Here is a 19,593-nt window from a genome sequence, read left to right as displayed (position 1 = left end):
TCCAGTGGCTAAAACTCCTCACTCCCAATGCAGGGGGCCCAGGTTCGATCCCTACTCATGGAACTAGATCCTGTGTGCTGCCACTAAGACCCAGTGCAGCCAAATAAATAAATAGATTAATAATAATAAAATGAAAGTACAGAGAGATTAAGGAACTTTCCCAAAGCCTCCAGCTGATAACAAGTAGAACTAACTTGGGAGGTCAGGTCTTTAACTTAGAAATGGTGCTTTTGTCCTTTACCTCACAATTATGTTAAAAAAAAAAAAAAAAAGCAACAGTAAATAAAATCCCACCATAACTAGTAGTCTTGTTTGATAGCATAAATGATAATCATACCTAAAACCTTTACACCTAAACTATGAATAGTTGGAATAATGTTTTGCTCCAAGCATCATCTCTGATTTGTCCTCACGTTTTGTATCCCTCAACCCTACAGCTTGGTCAGTGGTGGGCTTTTATGAAATAGCAAAACCAGAACAGCAAGACGGACATAAAGGAAACAGTGCAACATGTGGGTTGAGACCATGAACTGACCTGAGGTTAATGCCAGGTCCGCCCCTAACATACTGCTGTGCGCAAGTTAGTTAACCTGTGTAAGCATCTGTTTCTTCCAGCACTAATGAGGAGCGCTAATTACAGTGGCTACCCACTGAAGTTATCGTGAGAAATAACTGCGCTTGTCTGTCCTCTAAATGAAAGTCAGTTGTTGCTGCTCTGCGGCTTCCTTTCCTATAGTTGGCTGTACTTTGTTGCCTCTAAGGTAAGCCTGCTGCCTTCTAAGAACCTTTATCATTCCCCTTCTTTGAATTTCTTTGTCAGAGATGACAACTCTATCTGCTAAATGCAGATTTGTAACTTGAATATGGTGTCATCTTTGGGGTGAATCTCTAAAGAAGCCTTGAGGCTTATGACGAAATCTCAGTTCAGTTCAGTCACTCAGTCATGTCCAACTCTTTGTGACCCCATGGACCACAGCACGCCAGGCCTCCCTGTCCATTACCAACTCCCGAAGTTTACTCAAACTCATGTCCATTGAGTTGGTGATGCCATTCAACCATCTCATCCTCTGTCGTCCCCTTCTCCTGCCTTCAATCCTTCCCAGCATCAGGGTCTTCTTCACATCAGGTGGCTAAAGTATTAGAGTTTCAGCCTCAGCATCAGTCCTTCCAATGAATATTCAGGACTGATTTCCTTTAGGATGGACTGACTGGATTTCCTAGCTGTCCAATGGACTCTAGAGTCTTCTCCAGCACCACAGTTCAAAAGCATCAATTCTGTGGCACTCAGCTTTCTTTAGAGTCCAATGCTCACATCCATACATGACTACTGGAAAAACCATAGCCTCGACTAGATGGACCTTTGATGGCAAAGTAATGTCTCTGTTTTTTAATATGCTGTCTAGGTTGGTCATAACTTTTCTCCCAAGGAGTAAGCGTCTTTTCATTTCATGGCTTCAGTCACCATCTGCACCCAAAATCACTGCAGATGACGAAATATGATTAAGCCCAAATTTGGAGTTAGACAGGAAACCTGAACACATCTCAAGTGCCGGGTTTTGGTATCACCAGTGGCTGGATGGGTGGGAACTATTCTTGTGCCTGGAGGAGTGTAAATGGCAAGCTTCCCACTACATCCACCACTTCGCCTGGACTCTGGCTTTGATCGCCTCTTGGCTGGATTGCTATTGCTGCCTTCTCCACAAAGTCTTTGTTTCTAGTCAGTCGTATCTCTTCCTGACCTTCCCTCCTTGGCTCCACAGCACTCTGTCTAAACTGCAGATCTGGCTGGGCCACTTCCCTGCTGGAGCCCTGAGTATTGCCTAGTGATGCTTCTCAAACTTCGGTCATTCACTTCCTTTCCAAATACCCCCATATCTGCAAACCATCTGTACTACTATTTCCTTAAGAGTTGTCTTCAAAGGATTTAGATCAACTCTTTTTTTTTTTTTTTTTTTTAAACTTAGGCTTTTCCTGAGCAGTAATATCTGTGAAATTTAGGAGCTAATAATATGCTAATTGTGTTGACTCCCAATACACTTGAAATAAATACATAACTATGGAAATAGGTTCCTCTGGGCATCCTCTGAAGTCACTGGAGCTGCCCCTGATACACTGTGGAGAATGGTAGCCCCGGAATAAGGTCAGAGCATATTATCTTGTGCCCAGGATTTGCTGTGACCCGGTGACCCAGCTCCTCTGCCTTTTTCTCCTCCCCTCTCCTGTCAGTCCATTAACAAAGGATAAAACTCTATCTTTTTTCCCACCTGTCAGGAATTCTTCCCCTCCCTGATGAGTTTTTATCCTACGTGGACATCCCAGCCCTGATGCCCACTGGCTTCTGCCATTGTATTGTTGGAACTGTGTTAGGCTTTTTTGTTGGCTTTTCTCAACCTGATTGCTCGAGGGCAGGGGCTGAATCACCCTGGGCAGGCACTGTGTCTCAGTAGCCTGTCCCGATTACAGAATCTGCGTCAAGAAGCCACAGGGACGTGATTGCATTGTCTCTCCTTCCCTCTGCCATGTCCAGTGTGACCTCCTTCCAGCATCACCCTGCCCTTACAATGCCAGGTCTTTTTGCGCACGTCCCTTCCAGTGGAATACTTCTTCCCTTCCTCCTGTAACTGACTGGTCCTTCAAAACTCAGCTGGACCTGGACCCCTCGGAGGCCTTCCCTGACCCCAGTGTGAAACGATTCTCCACCAGGCTTACCTTTGTGGTCACTCTTCTTAAAATAATAATAACAAAAAAGAAAGAGGCTCAACAGATTGAGCGTGGAGGCCAGAGTGGGATGTTGGAGCAGAGAGATACAAGAGCATGTGGCTGCAGCAAAGAGCCCATTAGGGAGACTGACATAAAACAAAGCTCTCTGGCAGCCCTAAGGAATTTGAAATTATCCTAAAACCTCCAGGGAGAGAGCGGAAGGATTGTGCACAGCTGGGTCAAGTGCTCAGATTTGTATTTTATCACCTCGCTTCTACTTCTCTGCCTCTTCCTCCTGGCTTCGTTCCAGGACTTCTCTTACTGCTTCTTCCTTACATACCAGGTTTTTCCAGGACCCAGTACCTGTCCTGTGAGTTCCCTGCTCACAGGTGTTACCACCCTTATTGCTTCATGACCGCATGGTAGCCAGCAGGGCGGTAATTACTGGTAATGCAGGAATTGTGTTGGCTTGGCCAGAGGCCGTAGATAGTGTTCTGAGGTAACTGAGGCTGAAGCTTGGTGACTCACTGAGACCACAGGGTGAGTCACTGCGCTTCAGAAATAAAATAAAAGCCATCAGCGGGCTGTCAGTGGTCAAGACAAATGATGCATGAGATACTGTTGAGTTTCTTCACAGTAGGTCAAGTTTGAGGAAGTCAGCTTCACTAAAGTAGTGAGGGAGGGAACAGGATGTAAAAACCCTGCCTCCATCCACACCGTTTCTGAGGCAGGTTTCTTCTGTTCTGTGCTAAGTCGTTTTAGTCGTGTCTGACTCCTTGCCACCCTATGGACTGTAGCCCACCAGGCTCCTCTGTCCATGGGATTCTCCAGGCAAGAATACTGGAGTGGGTTGCCATGCCCCCCTCCAGGGGATCTTTCTGACCCAGGAATCGAACCCTTGTCTCTTATGTCTCCTTCATTGGCAGGCAGGTTCTTTACCACTAGCGCCACCTGGGACAAAGGGCACATACTAGAAGGTTAATAGAATCAGAAATAAAAAGGAGTTTCGAAGAAAATGTTTAACCCAAATGTTAACAATATAACCTGAAGGGAAGATGAAGTATGGGAAGGAAGCCTTAGAGAGAAACAAAATCTTGAGGCTTATTTTTTTGTTTGTTTGTTTGTTTGGGGTTTTTTGACCACAAAGCAATGCATGTGGGATCTGAGTTCCCTGACTAGGGATCGAACTCATACCCTTTGCATTGGGAGCTCGGAGCCTTAACCACTGGACCACCAGGGAGGTCCCAGAGGCTTATATATGTATTTTTAAGAATGGGCAAGTGCAAGTAAATTTGTGGATTAAGATGAAGGAGATAAAACAGTGGAGAAGTGAGATGGGAATAATGGAGGGAGACCGCTCAGCGGTGGGACTGTCTGAATTTCTGAGAGGAGGGTTAAAATGGGAGAGCAGTTACTTCTTCTGAAGAGAAAGCTTACTAAGAGGGGCCAGAGGGGAGCACGTTATTAGAATGGTACAACAGAGAGTCCTCTGTTCTGAGAGGCAGGGTGGGTAGAAGAGAGACTGAATCTGGACTGAGGGCTGAATCTGGAATAGCTGCTGAATGGAGGAGCCACAGCGGAGGGGCGCTGGAGGGGAGTAGAGAGCCCCCCAAGGGCGGGTTTCCTCTGGCACATGTTGGGTGCTCTTGACTTGTAGTGGACCCATTAAGCTCCAATAAGCAAATTCAGCAACATCCATCATCTCACTAGAGAAGTTAGTAAGATGATTGTTTCTGTGAATAGGCGTTTGGAAGGGTAGGCGTAACAGGAGGATGAAAGCTGTGTGCCCTTAGGAGGCCCTGGTGGGGGTGAGGTGCAAAGACTGGCCTGGAAGTGTGTGAATTCCTGAGGGGCTGATGCTGGGGAAAGGTGAGGGGTGAGGGTCAAGGTGAGAGCAGAACTGACGGGGTCGTGGTCGTGAGGAACACGTGGGCGAGGGGAGGGCAGAGGGACAAGGAGGGGGGTTTCAGAACTTCAGGCCTGTTTCCAGAGGGCAGGATTCGGTTCTGGGAACTAACCACCAGGAAAATCCAGTTAAGCTGGCCAAAAAGAACTGTTCCAGGAATTAGGTTATAGAAACTTAAATAAACTCAGGGCCACTCTAATCTAGAAGGAGAAAAAAAGATGAAGTCACATCCTCTTCTCTTTGGCCTCCAAGGAGCAAAGAATGAAGCAATCAAACTGGCTCCAAATGCGATTTAATTTTCTCTTGTAGAATGGGCCTTTTTAACTGTTCACCCCTGCTTTCCCCTCAGAGGCATAGTGTGAAAAACTCTCCTCATGAGACAATGAGGAGGTTTTACGTGTGGAAGGCTATGGTTGAGGGACGCTGGGGTATGCTAGGGTCCTGGGCATCTGAGAGAAGAGACTCCAGCACTTCCCAGCAGGTTGCCTGTTGCACAACCTACTTTGGAGGTTTCCTGTATCCCCTGAGGCTTCTCGAGGCTGGGGAGACTCTTGGCTGCAGGCAGAGAGCCTGCCACCTGAGAGAGGCGAGAGGCTGTCCAGGGCTGTTGCACACCCGTCGCAGCCATTCCCAGCGGTGTGGCTGAGCAGAGTAGGCTGCCCTGATGTTCCCCAGGCCTGAAGCTGAGTGCTGTGTGCAGTGCGTGGAAGTGTGGAGGAGGAGGTATGGGGGGTATGCCCCCATGTGACCTAAGGGCCACTCAGGGCATCTCACACCTACTTAAGCTTCGTTCATAAAACCCCAAACCAAGGAAGTACCGACCCATTCTATGAGACCCTTGACTGGACAGTTGCAAAAGTGCACCATCCCCCTTGGGGCTCAGCATTCATGAAAGAGAAGGCAGTCAGCTTAGACTGGCTGGAACATTTCCAGTGATGGGGTATTCAGGCACATCATTCAGTCTTCGGAGCCTCAGTTTTCTTATCTTTAAACTGGGCCTAATAACACTTGACTCAGAGCTGTTGTGTAATGTGAGGTCCTCAAGGCGGGGAATCCAATCTTTTCCTTTTAGGTAGCTGATACATTTCATCAGCATTGCTTAAAACATAAGGTCGCTTCTGTGTTTAACAGTAAAATTTTTCTGACACTGACCTTCTTTTCTGTGGTATTTTGAGAAAGCCTGTCCTCTCTGTTCTAGATACTTCCTTTTGTGGTAAGTTCAGCAAGCCCAGGGGTTGTCCAGTTTAAAGGGATGGCCCTGGCTGCTCTTGACTTGGCTACAAAATAGGCCACTCTGTCAACCAACGATCCCAGAGGCTTGATGCACCTCTCAGGAAATCCAGCCATCCCTAGAGAAGAGAATGGAATAAACCTCTCTTCCTTGGTCACCGCAGATTCTTGCCCCAGGTTGACATAGTTCTTCTAAAGAGAAAAGTGCATGGTGGCAAGAATACTTTGTGCCAGAACTCACCTTTCCCTCCCCAGCCTTCACTTGTTATAGCTCCTAGAGATCTTATAGTAAAGGAGAGGTAAGCCTGGTGTGCTGCAGTTCATGGGGTTTCACTCAGTGGTGACTGAGTGAACAACAACAAACAGAACTCACACACACATATATGGTATGACATGTGTAACCATTTCTTTCCATCGTATGCCCACTGTGGCAAGTGGGTTGACCTAAGTTTTTCCATAAGCAACACAACATGCCCAAATTAATCTGCTCCTGAAATAACCATGGCGTGCATATGGATCCCAGGTCATCAGTCTAGATCAGACTGTTCCCCCCACCCCCTTGAAGAGTTTCTCTTCCAGCAGGAAGGGGTAGGAGAGGGGATATTATCCTTTTCTGAGAGCTTACCTCTATTAGGACCAGCTTAATTCGACAGAGATGCTCTGATAATGTTGAACTTTGAAAAAGAAGGTATTAGGCATGAGATTCCTCCTTCTTAGGAAATCATTTGGCCCTCATATGGATCTTCCGTCCCACCCACCTGCCCAGTGGGTTATAGGAATAAGCTGTGGTCATCAAACAGGGACTGTTCAACTCTACCCTCCTCTAAAATAATATGTCCTACTCACCTTGAATCTGTATAATAAAAAAAATTGCTCAAATGGTTTCCCAAGCAATTTATTGTCTTGGTCACCAAAAAGGGAAGTGACTGGCAATTGCTGAGATAGGAACTCACCTTAAAATCTTCACTGACCTGCAGTTGTCACAATTTATATTTTCTTGTAAGATAAATAGAATTATATTACATTTTCTTATAATAAAAATAAAATCTTCAGTTCGAATCTCTGCCTCATCCCTCATTCCCTTGCAGTCTTACACAGGGACATATGCCAGCATGAGCCTCTAGCATTTCTTAGGAGGCTTCTTCAGTGTTTATACTTGTACAATGCCTTCTCCTTTGAGAGTAACCTGTTAGAGGATAAATAAATGAGCAGTCCTTCATGGATAGTTAGTTCAAAAAGTGATGAAGAAAATGTGTCTTGTGTCATAACCAGGACGTTAACTGGGAACCAATGCAGAGATCAATGTAGGGTACATATGGGGAAAACTTTACAATGTGATTCAAAGAACCCTGATTGTCACCTCAGGAGATCTGGTCCTGGCTGTGATGCTGATAGTAGACTTCAACGCCCTCATTCCCATTCCATTTAATCCATTCAGCTGGATTAAATGATACCTTATATCTCCAACCCTAATATTCCAGAAGATAGCTCCTCCAGGGCTGGGTCACTGGCGCATAGTGGGTGCACAGGGAGTATTGTTTAAGGAAGCCATGCCCTGCAGCCAGGACCACCAGGAACACCCCTGAAGTTGAATGAGCTGGCTTGACTTACTGTATTGAAGTAGAATGCATGGGACTTAGGGCCATTTGAGGGCCCTTTCTAGTTAAACGGTGCTAGAAAGGGGTCACAGGATGTATGTTAGGTGATTCGAAGGAGAACTTTAAGTCGGACGTTACACTGGATTCGAAGCGGAAATTCCATATTGAGGGAGGGAAAGCTAGAGAGGCTAATGCCATAATTGGTGAAGTAGCACAATCATTTATATTAGCCAGATTAGAGGGATGTTTGGTCATTTTTGTGGTTGGACACTGTTTGTGTTCAGATATAAGACCTCAGCAGTCGCATCTCTGTCATGATTCATCGTGGTCATAGAGTGTCTTTGCCTGATGTTAATGTCCTGTGGAATTGTTTATGTTCAACGGGAGATTACCAAAGCCGAGCTGGGAGTGCTAGGCCAGCTCCTCTACCACTGGGACCTGGCGGATAGGAGCAGACCAGCTCCCATGTATCAGGAACTGCTTTCTTCTTTCTCACAAATAAGCTAACCCACGTTTATTTAGGAAGCCATTTTATCTGAGGTGGGTAAGCATGTAATAAATGTGTCCTTTTACAAAAGTTAGAGTGAAACACATTTGCTTCTCAACTTTTTTTCTAAAGTACACTTAAGATGGACTAAATTTTAAGTGTTAGAAAACTCAGGAAGAGTTAGAATTGTATACTTATCAACCTTTCCAGGGTCATGATTTATTGTACTGTTTCTAAGTTAACTTTTAATAGGAAGTGTCATATTATGTGATAAAAATAGTTTGGAGATTCAAAAGAGCAAACATATTGTTGGTGGGAGGGCAAAAAACGATGCCATAAGTGAATTGTTCCTTCGATAACACAGTCTCACTTCTGAGAATACATCCTATGGCTCTATCTGTAACACATGCAAAAATGACGTTCCAAGTTACTCATAGCATAGTTTATGACAGCACTGTCTTGAAAACAAGCCAGGTGACCAGGTTAGAGAGGATGGTTACATAAACTAGGGTAAATCCACACAGTCAAGTACTGTGTAATTATAAAGGGAAGAATGAGGAAGCCATCTCTCTACTGCTGTGCAAGGATATCCAGGCTCTACTGTTAAGCAAAAAAAAGCTAGAGAATAGTACTGTTTTTCATAGAAACAAAAGAGGAAAAGAATTTATATTCATGTTTATTTCTAGCTATAAAAATAGTTATAAATATCAAACCAGTCAGTCCTAAAGGAAATTAACCCTGAATAGTCGTTGGAAGGATTGATGCTGAAGCTCCAATTCTGTGGCCACCTGATGTGAAGAACTGACTCACTGGAAAAGATCCTGATGCTGGGAAAGATTGAAGGCAGAAAAAGAAGAGGGTGACAGAGGATAAGATGGTTAGATGGCATCACCAGCTCGATGGACATGAATTTGAGCAAATTCTAGGAGATAGTGAAGGACAGGAAGGTCTGGTGTGCTGCAGTCCATGGGGTCGCAAAGAATCAGACACGACTTAGCGACTGAACAACGATGAACAACATACAAACACCACCACAGCAACACACAAGGAGATAATAAAGTGGTCACCTAAAGCAGGGAAAGGTGGACCCAGAAGGTGATGGACAGGGATATGAGTAAGATGGAAAGCTCTCGTTATTTGCTTTTTTTAAAATGTAATTTTAATTTTAAAATTATAAAAATGTACTATCAAGTCCAAAAAGTTAAGGAAAGATATATATAATGTATCTTTCTTCTACCTCATTCCATTCCCCAGAGATAACCATTAACCTCAGTTTCTTACATGGCTTTTCAGAGTTGTCCACTGTCTTAGTCAAGGATCTCAAGAGAAACAGAACTGAGAGGATGTGTGTGTGTGTGTAGGTGTATATAAATGTCTGTATATTTATGAATATAAATGTATATTTTATGTATATAAATGTCGAATACACACATATACAGAGAAAGATTTCCTTTAAAGAATTGGCTTACATGGCTATGGGGGCTGCCAAGTTCAAAATGTGCAAGGTAGGCTGGCAGGCTAGAGGAACAGGGAGGGGTTGATATTGTAGTCACAAACCTGAAGGGCATCTAGAGACAATTCCTTCTCTCTCTGGGGACTTTAGTCTTTTTCTCTTAAGGCCTTTGACTGATTGGATGAGGCCTACCTACATTATGGAAATTAATCTGCTTTATTGAAAGGCTGCTTACTTGTTAATCACATTTTTAAAAAGAAATATCTTCACAGCAACATCTAGACTCGTGTTTGACCAAAGACTGGCCATGGCCTAGCCAAGTTGACATATAAAATTAACTATGACAGCCATGTACAGTTATAACATATATCTATATTTCTTTCTTTTTTTTTTTTTTAGAAAAAAATAGAAATGGTTAGCATATTGTAGCACACTGATATACACCTTGTCTTGGGTGCCAAATTCCCTTGTTTTGAAGGAGTAGAATTCTCAAAGGAACTATACCTTTAAAATATATGAAAATTAGAATTTTATATTATGAAAGAAAAGACATAATTATTATAAAAGGGAAAAAACAGCTTAGAAAAACATTTGGTAGTGGTTAATGTTTACATTATATAAAGGCTCCCATATATTGAAAAGAAAAACAATGACTCCACAATCACAGAGCCAATTCATAGAAGGCAGCCAGGAAGCAAACATTTGAAAAATGTTCAACCCACTACCACTCAAAGAAATACAGAATCAGTGGGGTAAAACTTAAAATATATATTAAATACATTTAGAAAAAAAAGGATAAGCAAGATTGTTACCTTAGATGCAAACTGCAATGCTCCTGTCAGAGTAGTCAGGCTTTCAAGAGCAGTTTGTTAAGATGGATCACAAGCTATAAAACCATGCCCTTTGGCCTAATAATCCCTCTTCTGGGAACTAATCTTGAGGAGATAATTCAAAAGATGACAAAAGGCATGGATCATGAGGATATTCGTTGCAGTGTTATTTGTACAATCCAGGAAAAAGAATTGGAAACAAGCTAAACATCCCAAGGACATAGGGATTTGGGTAATTATGGTTTATTACTTCTGAGAAATGCAGCCATTACAAGTCAGTACAAAGATTAGCAGCAATGGCAAATATGCACTATTTAATGTTACATATAACAATTATGTCTTAGCCCTGATAACAATGGAAAGAAAACCTTGTACAAATGATCAAGAACAGGTTAGGACTATAGAAACCTAAAGGCAGTTGGATCCACGGGAATGTTAGAATTATGGTGACATTTTTGTTGTGTGTTTTAATCCTATTAATATTTCTCAGTTGTTGTTGTTGAGTTGCGTCTGACTCTTTTGTGTGTGACTGTAGCTCACTAAGCTCCTCTATCCATGAGATTCTCCAGGCAAGAATATTGGAGCCAGTTGCAATTTTCTTCTCTAGGGGATCTTCCTGACCCAGGGATCAAACCTGGGTCTCTTGCAGTGGCCGGGGCATTCTTACCACTGAGCCATCGGAGAACCCTTCAGTGTGTTGCTATAACAGAATATGATAGACTGGGTGGCTTTTAAAGAAGAGGTCTATTCGTGGCAGTTCCAGAGTCTCGGAAGTCCACGATCAAAGTGCTGGCAGATTCAGTGTCTGGTGAGGGCTTGCTCTGGTTCCATAGATGGCTGTCTTTGCACTGCGTTCTCACATGGCACAGGGGGCTGGCCAGCACTGTGGGGTCTTTTAATCCCAGTCATGAGGGCTCTGCCTCATAACCTACTGCTGCTGCTGCTGCTAAGTCACTTCAGTCGTGTCCGACTCTGTGAAACCCCATAGACGGCAGCCCACCAGGCTCCCCCGTCCCTGGGATTCTCCAGGCAAGAACACTGGAGTGGGTTGCCATTTCCTTCTCCAATGCATGAATGTGAAAAGTGAAAGTGAAGTCGCTCAGTCCTGTCCGACTGTTAGCGACCCCATGGACTGCAGCCTACCAGGCTCCTCCATCCATGGGATTTTCCAGGCAAGAGTACTGGAGTGGGTTGCCATTGCCTTCTCTGCCTCATAACCTAAGCACCTCTGAAAGGTCCTACATCCAAATACCATCACTTTGGGGATTAGATATCAACATATGAATTTTAGGGGAACACAAATATTCAGTCTACAGCAAGAGTGTTACAATATTTTTACAGTTAGAACTTTTCTAAACTTAGCAATGAGTTAGCACTGTGCCAAACAGGAGACTCAAATTGAAATTATCATTTTGTAATTATTAAAGACTTTAAGAATCATTTGATCCTATCTATTTTTTACACCTCCACTGTGATGGTTGCAGGTCAGAGAGCTTTTGACTCTTTCACATGGGTGAGGGGTGGGGGATATTTTAGGTGCTAAGACTGAGAGCTCCCGGTCTTTTCTTGGGAACTAACCACCTGTCTGCTGATTAAGTCTGGAGAGATGATTCAGATGTTAAATATGTATAAGAGAACAGAGATATTGAAGGCAAGACTGCAGTCCTAGTATTGGTTAATTTAAATCTGTTTCTAATGTTAAAATGATAGCTAGTATTATCCCTGATATTTTCTAGTTATCAAAGATATTTTATTAAAATTATGATATAATAATGTTTCAGTCTACATAAAGAGCCATTGGAATATTGCTTTGTTCCCATCTAAAGTTTCAGGTCAATTTTTCCCCTGTGAACAGAGAAATCCAATAAATGAGGATCCAATGAAGAAAACAAAATTTTGGTGTAAATATTTCATTGTGTTTTGTACCTTTAAGTGTCATTTCTTGATCTTTTCCTCAGATTGAAAGACATTTTTCTCAATGTCTGTGGACTTTTGCTTGCATTTATTGACTTATTTTCCAAATTTGGAATGCACAAGTAGAGATTGTCTTCAACATGGGAGATTTCCCAAGTAGCAACACGGACTTGCTAAGCAGGAAAAAGATAGTTGTACGTGCCCAAGTTCCTACTAGTGCCTGCCAGGAAAGTAGATTTGGTGTTAACCCCTATGGCAAACGTGTTTTTCAGGGTGGATCACTTGTATACGTTCTTTGTCCAATGGTCTCCTGACGTCTATGGGAAAGATGCCAAAGAGCAAGGCTTTGTGGTGGTGGAGAAAGAAGAACTGAATATGATTGACAACTTCTTCAGTGAGCCAACCACCAAGAGCTGGGAGGTGAGACTCAAGAGGGTTAGACTGTCGTCCTTAAAGTACAAGGCACGAACAAAATGTTCTTGTGTCCAAAATCCAAGCACTTTTTGGCTGGCAAGAAGTTAAGATTTCCTGTGCACCTTTGAAATCCTATGAGGAAAGACCTTATTCCTCTGTTTGAAACTAGTTTTGTGTATCAGAAAGACACTATCACCACCCCTACCAGCCAGTCATTTCACTTCCTTTTTTTGAAACTGATGCAGGGTCCCCATTACGTACATGATGAAAGTCAATCTTCTTAATTTGGCCTGAAAAACCATTCATAATTTATTTTTTGAGCACTTAGCAAGCCCTTCTCATGTTAGGAGCACAATGGATGGGCTAAGTAGAATTTACCATCAAGGAGTATGGATAATCATTACAATAGTGAAGTGAAGTGAAAGTTGCTTAGTCGTGTCCGACTCTTTGCAACCCCATGGACTGTATAGTCCATGGAATTCTCTGGGCCAGAATACTGAAGTGGGTAGCCTATCCCTCCTCCAGCGGATCTTCTCGACCCAGGAATCAAACCAGGGTCTCCTGCATTGCAGGCGGATTCTTTACCAACTGAGCTATGAGGGAAGCCCTGATAGCTCAGTTGGTAAAAAATCATTACAATATAGTGAGGTAATTGCCATTATAGGCGAGGTGCCACAGGCTATGGAAGCATGTACCCAGGCACCTGAATGGAGCTAGGGGATCAAAGGAAGCGACCCAGGAGAAGTAATCTGAGCTGAGATCAGAAGTGGGGGGACAGGCAGTTGGGGTGGAAGTGGGACACAGAACATGTTCTGGCCAGAGAGAAAAGTCTGCTGTGCAGAGGAATGACCCAGGGGAGAAATAGAGAGTGTGGGGCTTTTGATGAACTAATAGAGAGTTCAGTGTGGCTCGTTCACAGAGTGCAAAGCTGAGGAAGTGGCAAGAAATGAAGCTGGAGATAATGAAATGGCAGATCACAGAGGACCTATGAACTGCTTGTTAAGAGTTTGGTTATTTTCCTAAGGGCAGTAGAAAGGCACTGAGCTGTTTTGAGCCTGGAGAAGTAAATACAGACACGCATTTTGGAGAGCCTGCTCTTGCCGGCAGATGTTCAGTTGATTGGAATTGGACAACACTTGAAGACACGCTTGGAAGCTCTTGCAGTAGTCACTGTTGAGAGCGAGCAGTTGCTGAAAGAATGACAGTGACGACAGAGGAAACTGAGTGCTTTTGAAAGATAGGAGGAGAAAGAGGATTTTGTGAGCAATTAATTACATGTGGAAAGTAAGAAAGATGTCGAGATTGATTTCTTTAGATTTTTAAGTTTTTAGAATGGAAACTGGAAGGATCGAGGTATCAGCCCTTCATTGTGATAAGGAGCATAGCAAGAAGATTAAGTTTAGTAAAAAATGCTCTGTGTTCTGATCCCAGGGATCAGTCAACAGGAAAGAACTAAGGTTTGTGTTTTGGATCTAAAACCAAGGAGGTAGTCGGTGACTTCAGCAAAAAAGCAGATTCATTAAAGTGGCAGCTTCAAAATGTAGCTTCTAACATTCAGTGAATGTATCCGGGGTGAGTGAATGGAGCTAGTGGATGTGGGCTCAAATTTGGTTTTGGAGAATAAAAATGAGATGGCAAGCTCGGAGAGAATGTGAGGGTGGGAGGTTTTCCTTCTCGTGAGAGAGACTTTAACCTTTCGGAAGAGGTCAGCAGGAACAGTGGAGTAGAGGGTTCAGGAGATAAAATAAGAGAGGGCGTAAGCCAGGGACTAGATCCCTGAGAACTGGCAGGGAATGTAGGGGTGGGGATAGGATTGGCCTTAGGTGTTCAGGCAGCAGAAAAGAATAGGATGTGTGTGAATAGAATGCAGATTCAGTGGAGGTATTATATAAGTTGTGGTATTGCTCATTTGATGATTTCTTGGTAACCGCAGAAGGGGGCATCTCCTAGAAGTGAAGAAGGGAGGACTTGGAGGAATACGGAGAAAGTCTGAGTAGGAGCTGTAGAAACTAGGAATAATGTGTGCTGACGAGCTGCAGGAGGATGGCTGCCTGCTACTGAAGGCCCCGGTGGGGTCTGGCATCAGGCTGCGGTGGGGGGTGGCGGGCGGTGAGGTTTCTCCAGCAACACTCTCATCAAGCAGCTGTCAGATCTTCCAAGACTGGAGCTCTGTGAGACGGGGACGATGAAGGGTGACCAGGCCGGCCCCTTGGGTCTAACTCCTCTGACGTGCCTGGTCCTTCCATGTGTGTGCCTCACTCGGCCCTTTCTCATTTACTCACTCCCAGCCCCCACGTGCACACACACACAGCTTGCTGCGGCAGGCTCCTGTCTTCCTTCAAAGGCCCAGCTCATCGGTCAGTGCTGTGAGGCTTTCAGTCGACTGCTCCTCCTGTGCTCCCTCAGCCCACTGTTCCTAGCTCTGTGGTCTGTGGCCCCACACTTGGCTTGTGTGCATGTTTGCCTTCACATTGTTCATTCTTGTTTGCAACCATTGATTAAAAATAGGGCTTCCCAGGTGGCACCTAGTGGTAAAGAACCCGCCTGCCAGTGCAGGAGATGTAAGAGACTCAAGTTCGATTCCTTGGTGGGGAAGATGCCCTGGAGGAGGGCATGGCAACCCACCCCAGTATTCTTGCCTGGAGAATCCCAGGGATAGAGGAGCCTGGCAGGCTACAATTCATGTGGTCACAAAGAGTCAGACACGACTGAAGCAACTTTAGCACAGCACAGCACAAGCCTATTAGACTCTCCTTTCCTTGGCTTTTCTTATCATTTCTGTTTTGTTTTATTTCTATCTCTTGCCAGTCTTTCTGAGTACACTTTTTAAAAAATATTTATTTATATTTAGCTGCATCAGGTCTTAGCTGTGGCACACGAGCTCAGTAGTTTAGAGCTCAGTAGTTGTGGCTCATGGGCTTAGTTGCCCTGGGGTAAGTGGGATCCTAGCTCTCCAACCAGGGATCAAACCCATGTCTCCTGCATTGGAAGGCAGATTCTTAACCACTAGGCCACCAGGGAAGTCTCCCAAATATACTTTGCTTGTTCCTTTTCTCATGGTGTTCCCCAAAGGTTTATCTCTGACTCTTTTTTCTTCTCATCTATTACATCTTCCTTGGATTAGCTCATCAGCTTTTGAGATTTATGCTGCGGATTCCCACATGTCTGCTTCACGTGCTTCCTTCTTTGCAAGCTGCCGCTCTTAAGCACATAGATGCCCCACAGGCACCCCTGGGTCTCCATGAGGCAGAGATGGTGTGACACTGGCATTCTGGCTAATGTATCAGGGAATATCAATTCCTGTCCTCCTCACCTAACCATCTGTGCCCAAGAGGCCCCCATGAGATATGTGCACAGAGGAAGCAGAGCTAGGAAAGGTGTATTTTCTTGTAGAGGCTATGGTCTCTTGCCCCAGTGTGGAGGCCTAGAGAGAGGGTTTCAATTGCTTTGGGAATTCAATCCTTTCCTGACTAGGTCTGGATAGCTTGAACTGAAGCAGCCCTTGTTTAGGCCTATTCTCTTTCCACTAATCCCAACCTTGAATCTCAGCTCCTGACAACTCCAGTGGGAGAAGTGGCCATGCCCACCAGCACACAGAGGAAAAGGCACTAAGGAGGCATGTGGAGAGAGAAAAGTCTGCTTCGCGCGCTAGAGTCGAGTGGGCTTGAGTGAGCCTCTCAGACTGAGCCACTGAGCAGGATAAAAGAGAGAGCACATCCCTCTAGAAGGTGTGCCTCTAGACCTGTGGTGGAAAAGGAAGAAAAGAAGAAGGGACAGAGGAGGAGGAAGAAACGGGGTGGGCTCTTCCAAGACCCTAGTGCTCTTGTTAACACTTGGGGCACATGGAAAGAAGAGATACCTGGAGACAGAGGTGACTGGACTGTTATCCCGGTTTCTTGCCACGTGGACAAGAAAGCCCAAAACTAAGATGAGGAGAAGAATGCTGTCTAGGCTCCTTCCCGTGCAGGAGCAGACTTGGCTTACTAGCATTACCTTAAAGCCGGGCCCCTGGCATCCCATTGTTTCTCCTCTGTGGGTGGGGAAGAGGAACCTTCACTCCCCTAACAGGTGTCTGATCCTCAGCATGTCCATAAAGTCCCGTCATCTTCCCCCAAATGTGCTTGTCCTCATGCCTTCCCGTCTTAATTAGTGGTGCCCCAAGTCAGAAACCTAATTATCATCCCAGATTCTTCTCTTTCATCCTCAGTCATCTCTAGTTAGAATTTGTTGATTCTGATCTTATGGGGGGTGGGGCCCACCGCCCTAGTCAGCTGTCTGCACCCTTTCAAGGGCACCTCCAGCCACCCCAACCACTAGTCCACCCTCCATAACAAGCTCTTTAAATAAGCATTATTTCCTAATTTTATAAAATACCTGCTTATTATATTAAATTTGAAAGCTATAAAAAAGTACAATGCAGAACATATTTAAAATAATATCTAACTACACAACACTTTTGTACATTTTTTAAACTCTTTCTATCATAGAGTGTTTTCTAGGGGTTAAGGGTAGGGAGAGTGAGTCTTTTTATTTTTGCAAAATGAGATCATTTTTATGTATAGTTTGGTATCTGGCTTTTCTTACCTGACATCTTGTGAGAATTGTATCATATTTAAGGATTTTGAAGCCTCGTTTTAATGGTTACATGTTTTAAACCTCAATCAAAATTTCACAATTCCACCACTTGTAGAAATCGTGTTCATTCAAGTTTTTCACAAGGATGAGATGATGTATAACTCTGACTCTTTTCCTAATTTCCTGAAAGTGAAATTACTTAGCATAAGGGCATTACTTTTTTAAGTCTCCTAATTTTGTATACAATGACAGTTTGCCAGACATGTGAGGAATACCCTTCTCACTGTGCTTCTGCTAACAGAAAGCCTTATTAACTGTTATTCCTTTCTCAAAACTTCTGCTAATTTGAAAAGCGGACAAATGATATATTGTAATTGCTTGTGTCACGCCTCGCAAAGCAGCTGGCACTTGGGGTCATATAGAAAGCACTCAGCAAATGTTAGCTGTCACGAAGCACCAGGCACTGAAGGGCATGACAGCTCACTGGCGCAGAGTCCAAGTGCTTCTGCCCTAGATTATGTCCAGACTCTTGCACTGAGAATACGTTCTGGCCAACCTGAGACTGGTCACCAAATATCCTCCACAGCCTCATGCCCCCTGGGATGATCTATGCAGTGGCACTCAATCCCCCAGGGGTACCAAAAAGCCATTTTTGACCTGGAAAACTCACAGAAAGATCCTTGAAAATTGATCCAATAGTGATCTGCATTTCTCTCCAAGCCCTAGAAATCTCATCTGGGCAGTAGAGGAAGACTCATCATGCTTATTTGTCATTAAGATTAATATTTTGAAAGGTTAAAAGGTAAATATTACTTTGCCAACTCTTTTGAAAAACTGAATCTAAAGTAACATTTTTCTCAGCTTCATATAAATCAGATGTTCTTCCTTTTTTGACGTCTCTCATACCCAACAAACATGACAGGGTCTTGAAGTGAAACGCCATTGTTCTCAGTGTAATGAACCTACCTCCAGTAAAGCCTCCTTTTCATCTTTCCTTTGAGATTCAAACTGATGTCAGCGAGCGCACTCAAAGTTTTAAAATGGAGATTTCCCTTCAGAGAGGTGCAGGAAAAAAAAAAAAAAAATCTGAGAAGGCAGGGCTAGAAAAAGCTAGCTCAGGCAGCCAGAGGACAGTTGGGAAGAAAAGTACAAGATGAAGAAGGGGGGAAAAAAAACGCACAACAATGAGGTTTTGTTGTGCTCTTAGGAAACCACCACCGTTTCAAAGGTGAAAGTGTCATTTTACAGCCTCACAGCTATGCCTAACAGGAAGTGTGTGTTTGCTCGAAATCCTAATTTGGGTGTGTTCCTGTAGAAATATTGAACGCTCTGCTAAGGGAAACAGAAACTCAGTCATGCAGGAAACTAGATACTGCATAAGGAGTCGTAGCTCCCCGTGGCTGTAACAGTGCTGTGGAGGCAGACAGGCAAAAAACCTGTTCCTCCTCAGAGAGCAAACAGGCGGTTCCCACCCCTTCACGATGCGAGTCCGAAGACTGCCTCCAGACATTCAGATTTTCTATTGTGCCAGACCGGACCAAGAGCCTTTTGTGAAGGTATGTTGGCGTCCTGATAGCTTATCAGGTGGCCGAGGACCCTCTGCGCTCTGCCACTCATATGGTTTGAAACGCTTTCTAATTAGAAAGGATCAGGCTGCTCTCTCAGCCAGAGCAGATCTTTTATTCACTTTGGAGAGAGACACCAGTGTGGTTTGCCCTTTCCCTTTGGAGTCAAAATTCCACACTTTATTTTTTCATTCTGCAGCCCCATTTTGTACTTGTGCTAAATGCAGAGGTCCCCCCAAACATGTGCTTTACCTAACACATTTATTTATTTATTTATTTTTAAATTTTATTTTTAAACTTTACCTACACATTTAAAATGCTGAATTTGTGATTCTTTGACAGTGTGTTCTTTAAGTAAATGCCCCTTAGAAAATGATAAAATTTAAGGGCCAATAAATCAGGCTCAGGTGACAGCATTCTGGAAACTGAGTAGTCACTATCTGGCAACTTTTCACTAAGGTAACGTAAGTGCTTTTTCTCTATAATGCAAAAATCATTCCATTGTACTCAGGTATTTTAGTATATTAGTTACCTTCTCTCTATACCCTTCAATTTCAAAATAATTTGGTGACTTATCCAGATTTTCAGAGAAGCAAAAAGATTCGAACCTGGTACTTAACAAGTGTATTTACGATGAAATAAACGGTGTGTGCCAACATCGTGCTTCTGTTCTCAGCTTTGAAGGAAATACTGCTTTGATGGCTTCTGAACTGTCCATAAAGAATTGTAACATAATCTAGACTAAAGCTTGATGCCTCTTTGTTTTGTTATTTTCCATAGATGTTTATCATTCACTGTTGCTATGATTGCTTGTTGGTTGCTATGTGCCTGGCCTTGAGAGGAAATGTTAGGAGTCTTGATTAAAAAGCTATCCTTAATCTTCCCAATTTCCCTATTTATAGAAGACTTACTCGTAGTATG

At 43.7% G+C, this 19,593-nt stretch overlaps 1 protein-coding gene across 6 annotated transcripts in view; it reads left to right on the top strand.

Annotated features, from left to right (window-relative positions):
* The window catches only part of NCOA7 (nuclear receptor coactivator 7), a 161,732-nt gene that overhangs the window by 131,504 nt on the left and 10,635 nt on the right, over positions 1–19,593 (top strand). For 5 of the 6 annotated variants that reach the window (XM_027551062.1, XM_027551064.1, XM_027551065.1 and 2 more), the window contains one exon: positions 12,391–12,538. In XM_027551062.1, the coding sequence (XP_027406863.1) occupies positions 12,391–12,538 (148 nt within the window). Of the gene's footprint in view, positions 1–12,390; positions 12,539–15,504; positions 18,664–19,593 lie in introns of those variants that run through there. The other variant, XM_027551066.1, reaches the window with a different exon arrangement.

The sequence above is a fragment of the Bos indicus x Bos taurus genome, chromosome 9, assembly GCF_003369695.1.
Source record: "Bos indicus x Bos taurus breed Angus x Brahman F1 hybrid chromosome 9, Bos_hybrid_MaternalHap_v2.0, whole genome shotgun sequence".
In the NCBI taxonomy this organism is placed as follows: Eukaryota; Metazoa; Chordata; class Mammalia; order Artiodactyla; family Bovidae; genus Bos; species Bos indicus x Bos taurus.
This window is presented reverse-complemented; position numbering and strand designations above follow the sequence as displayed.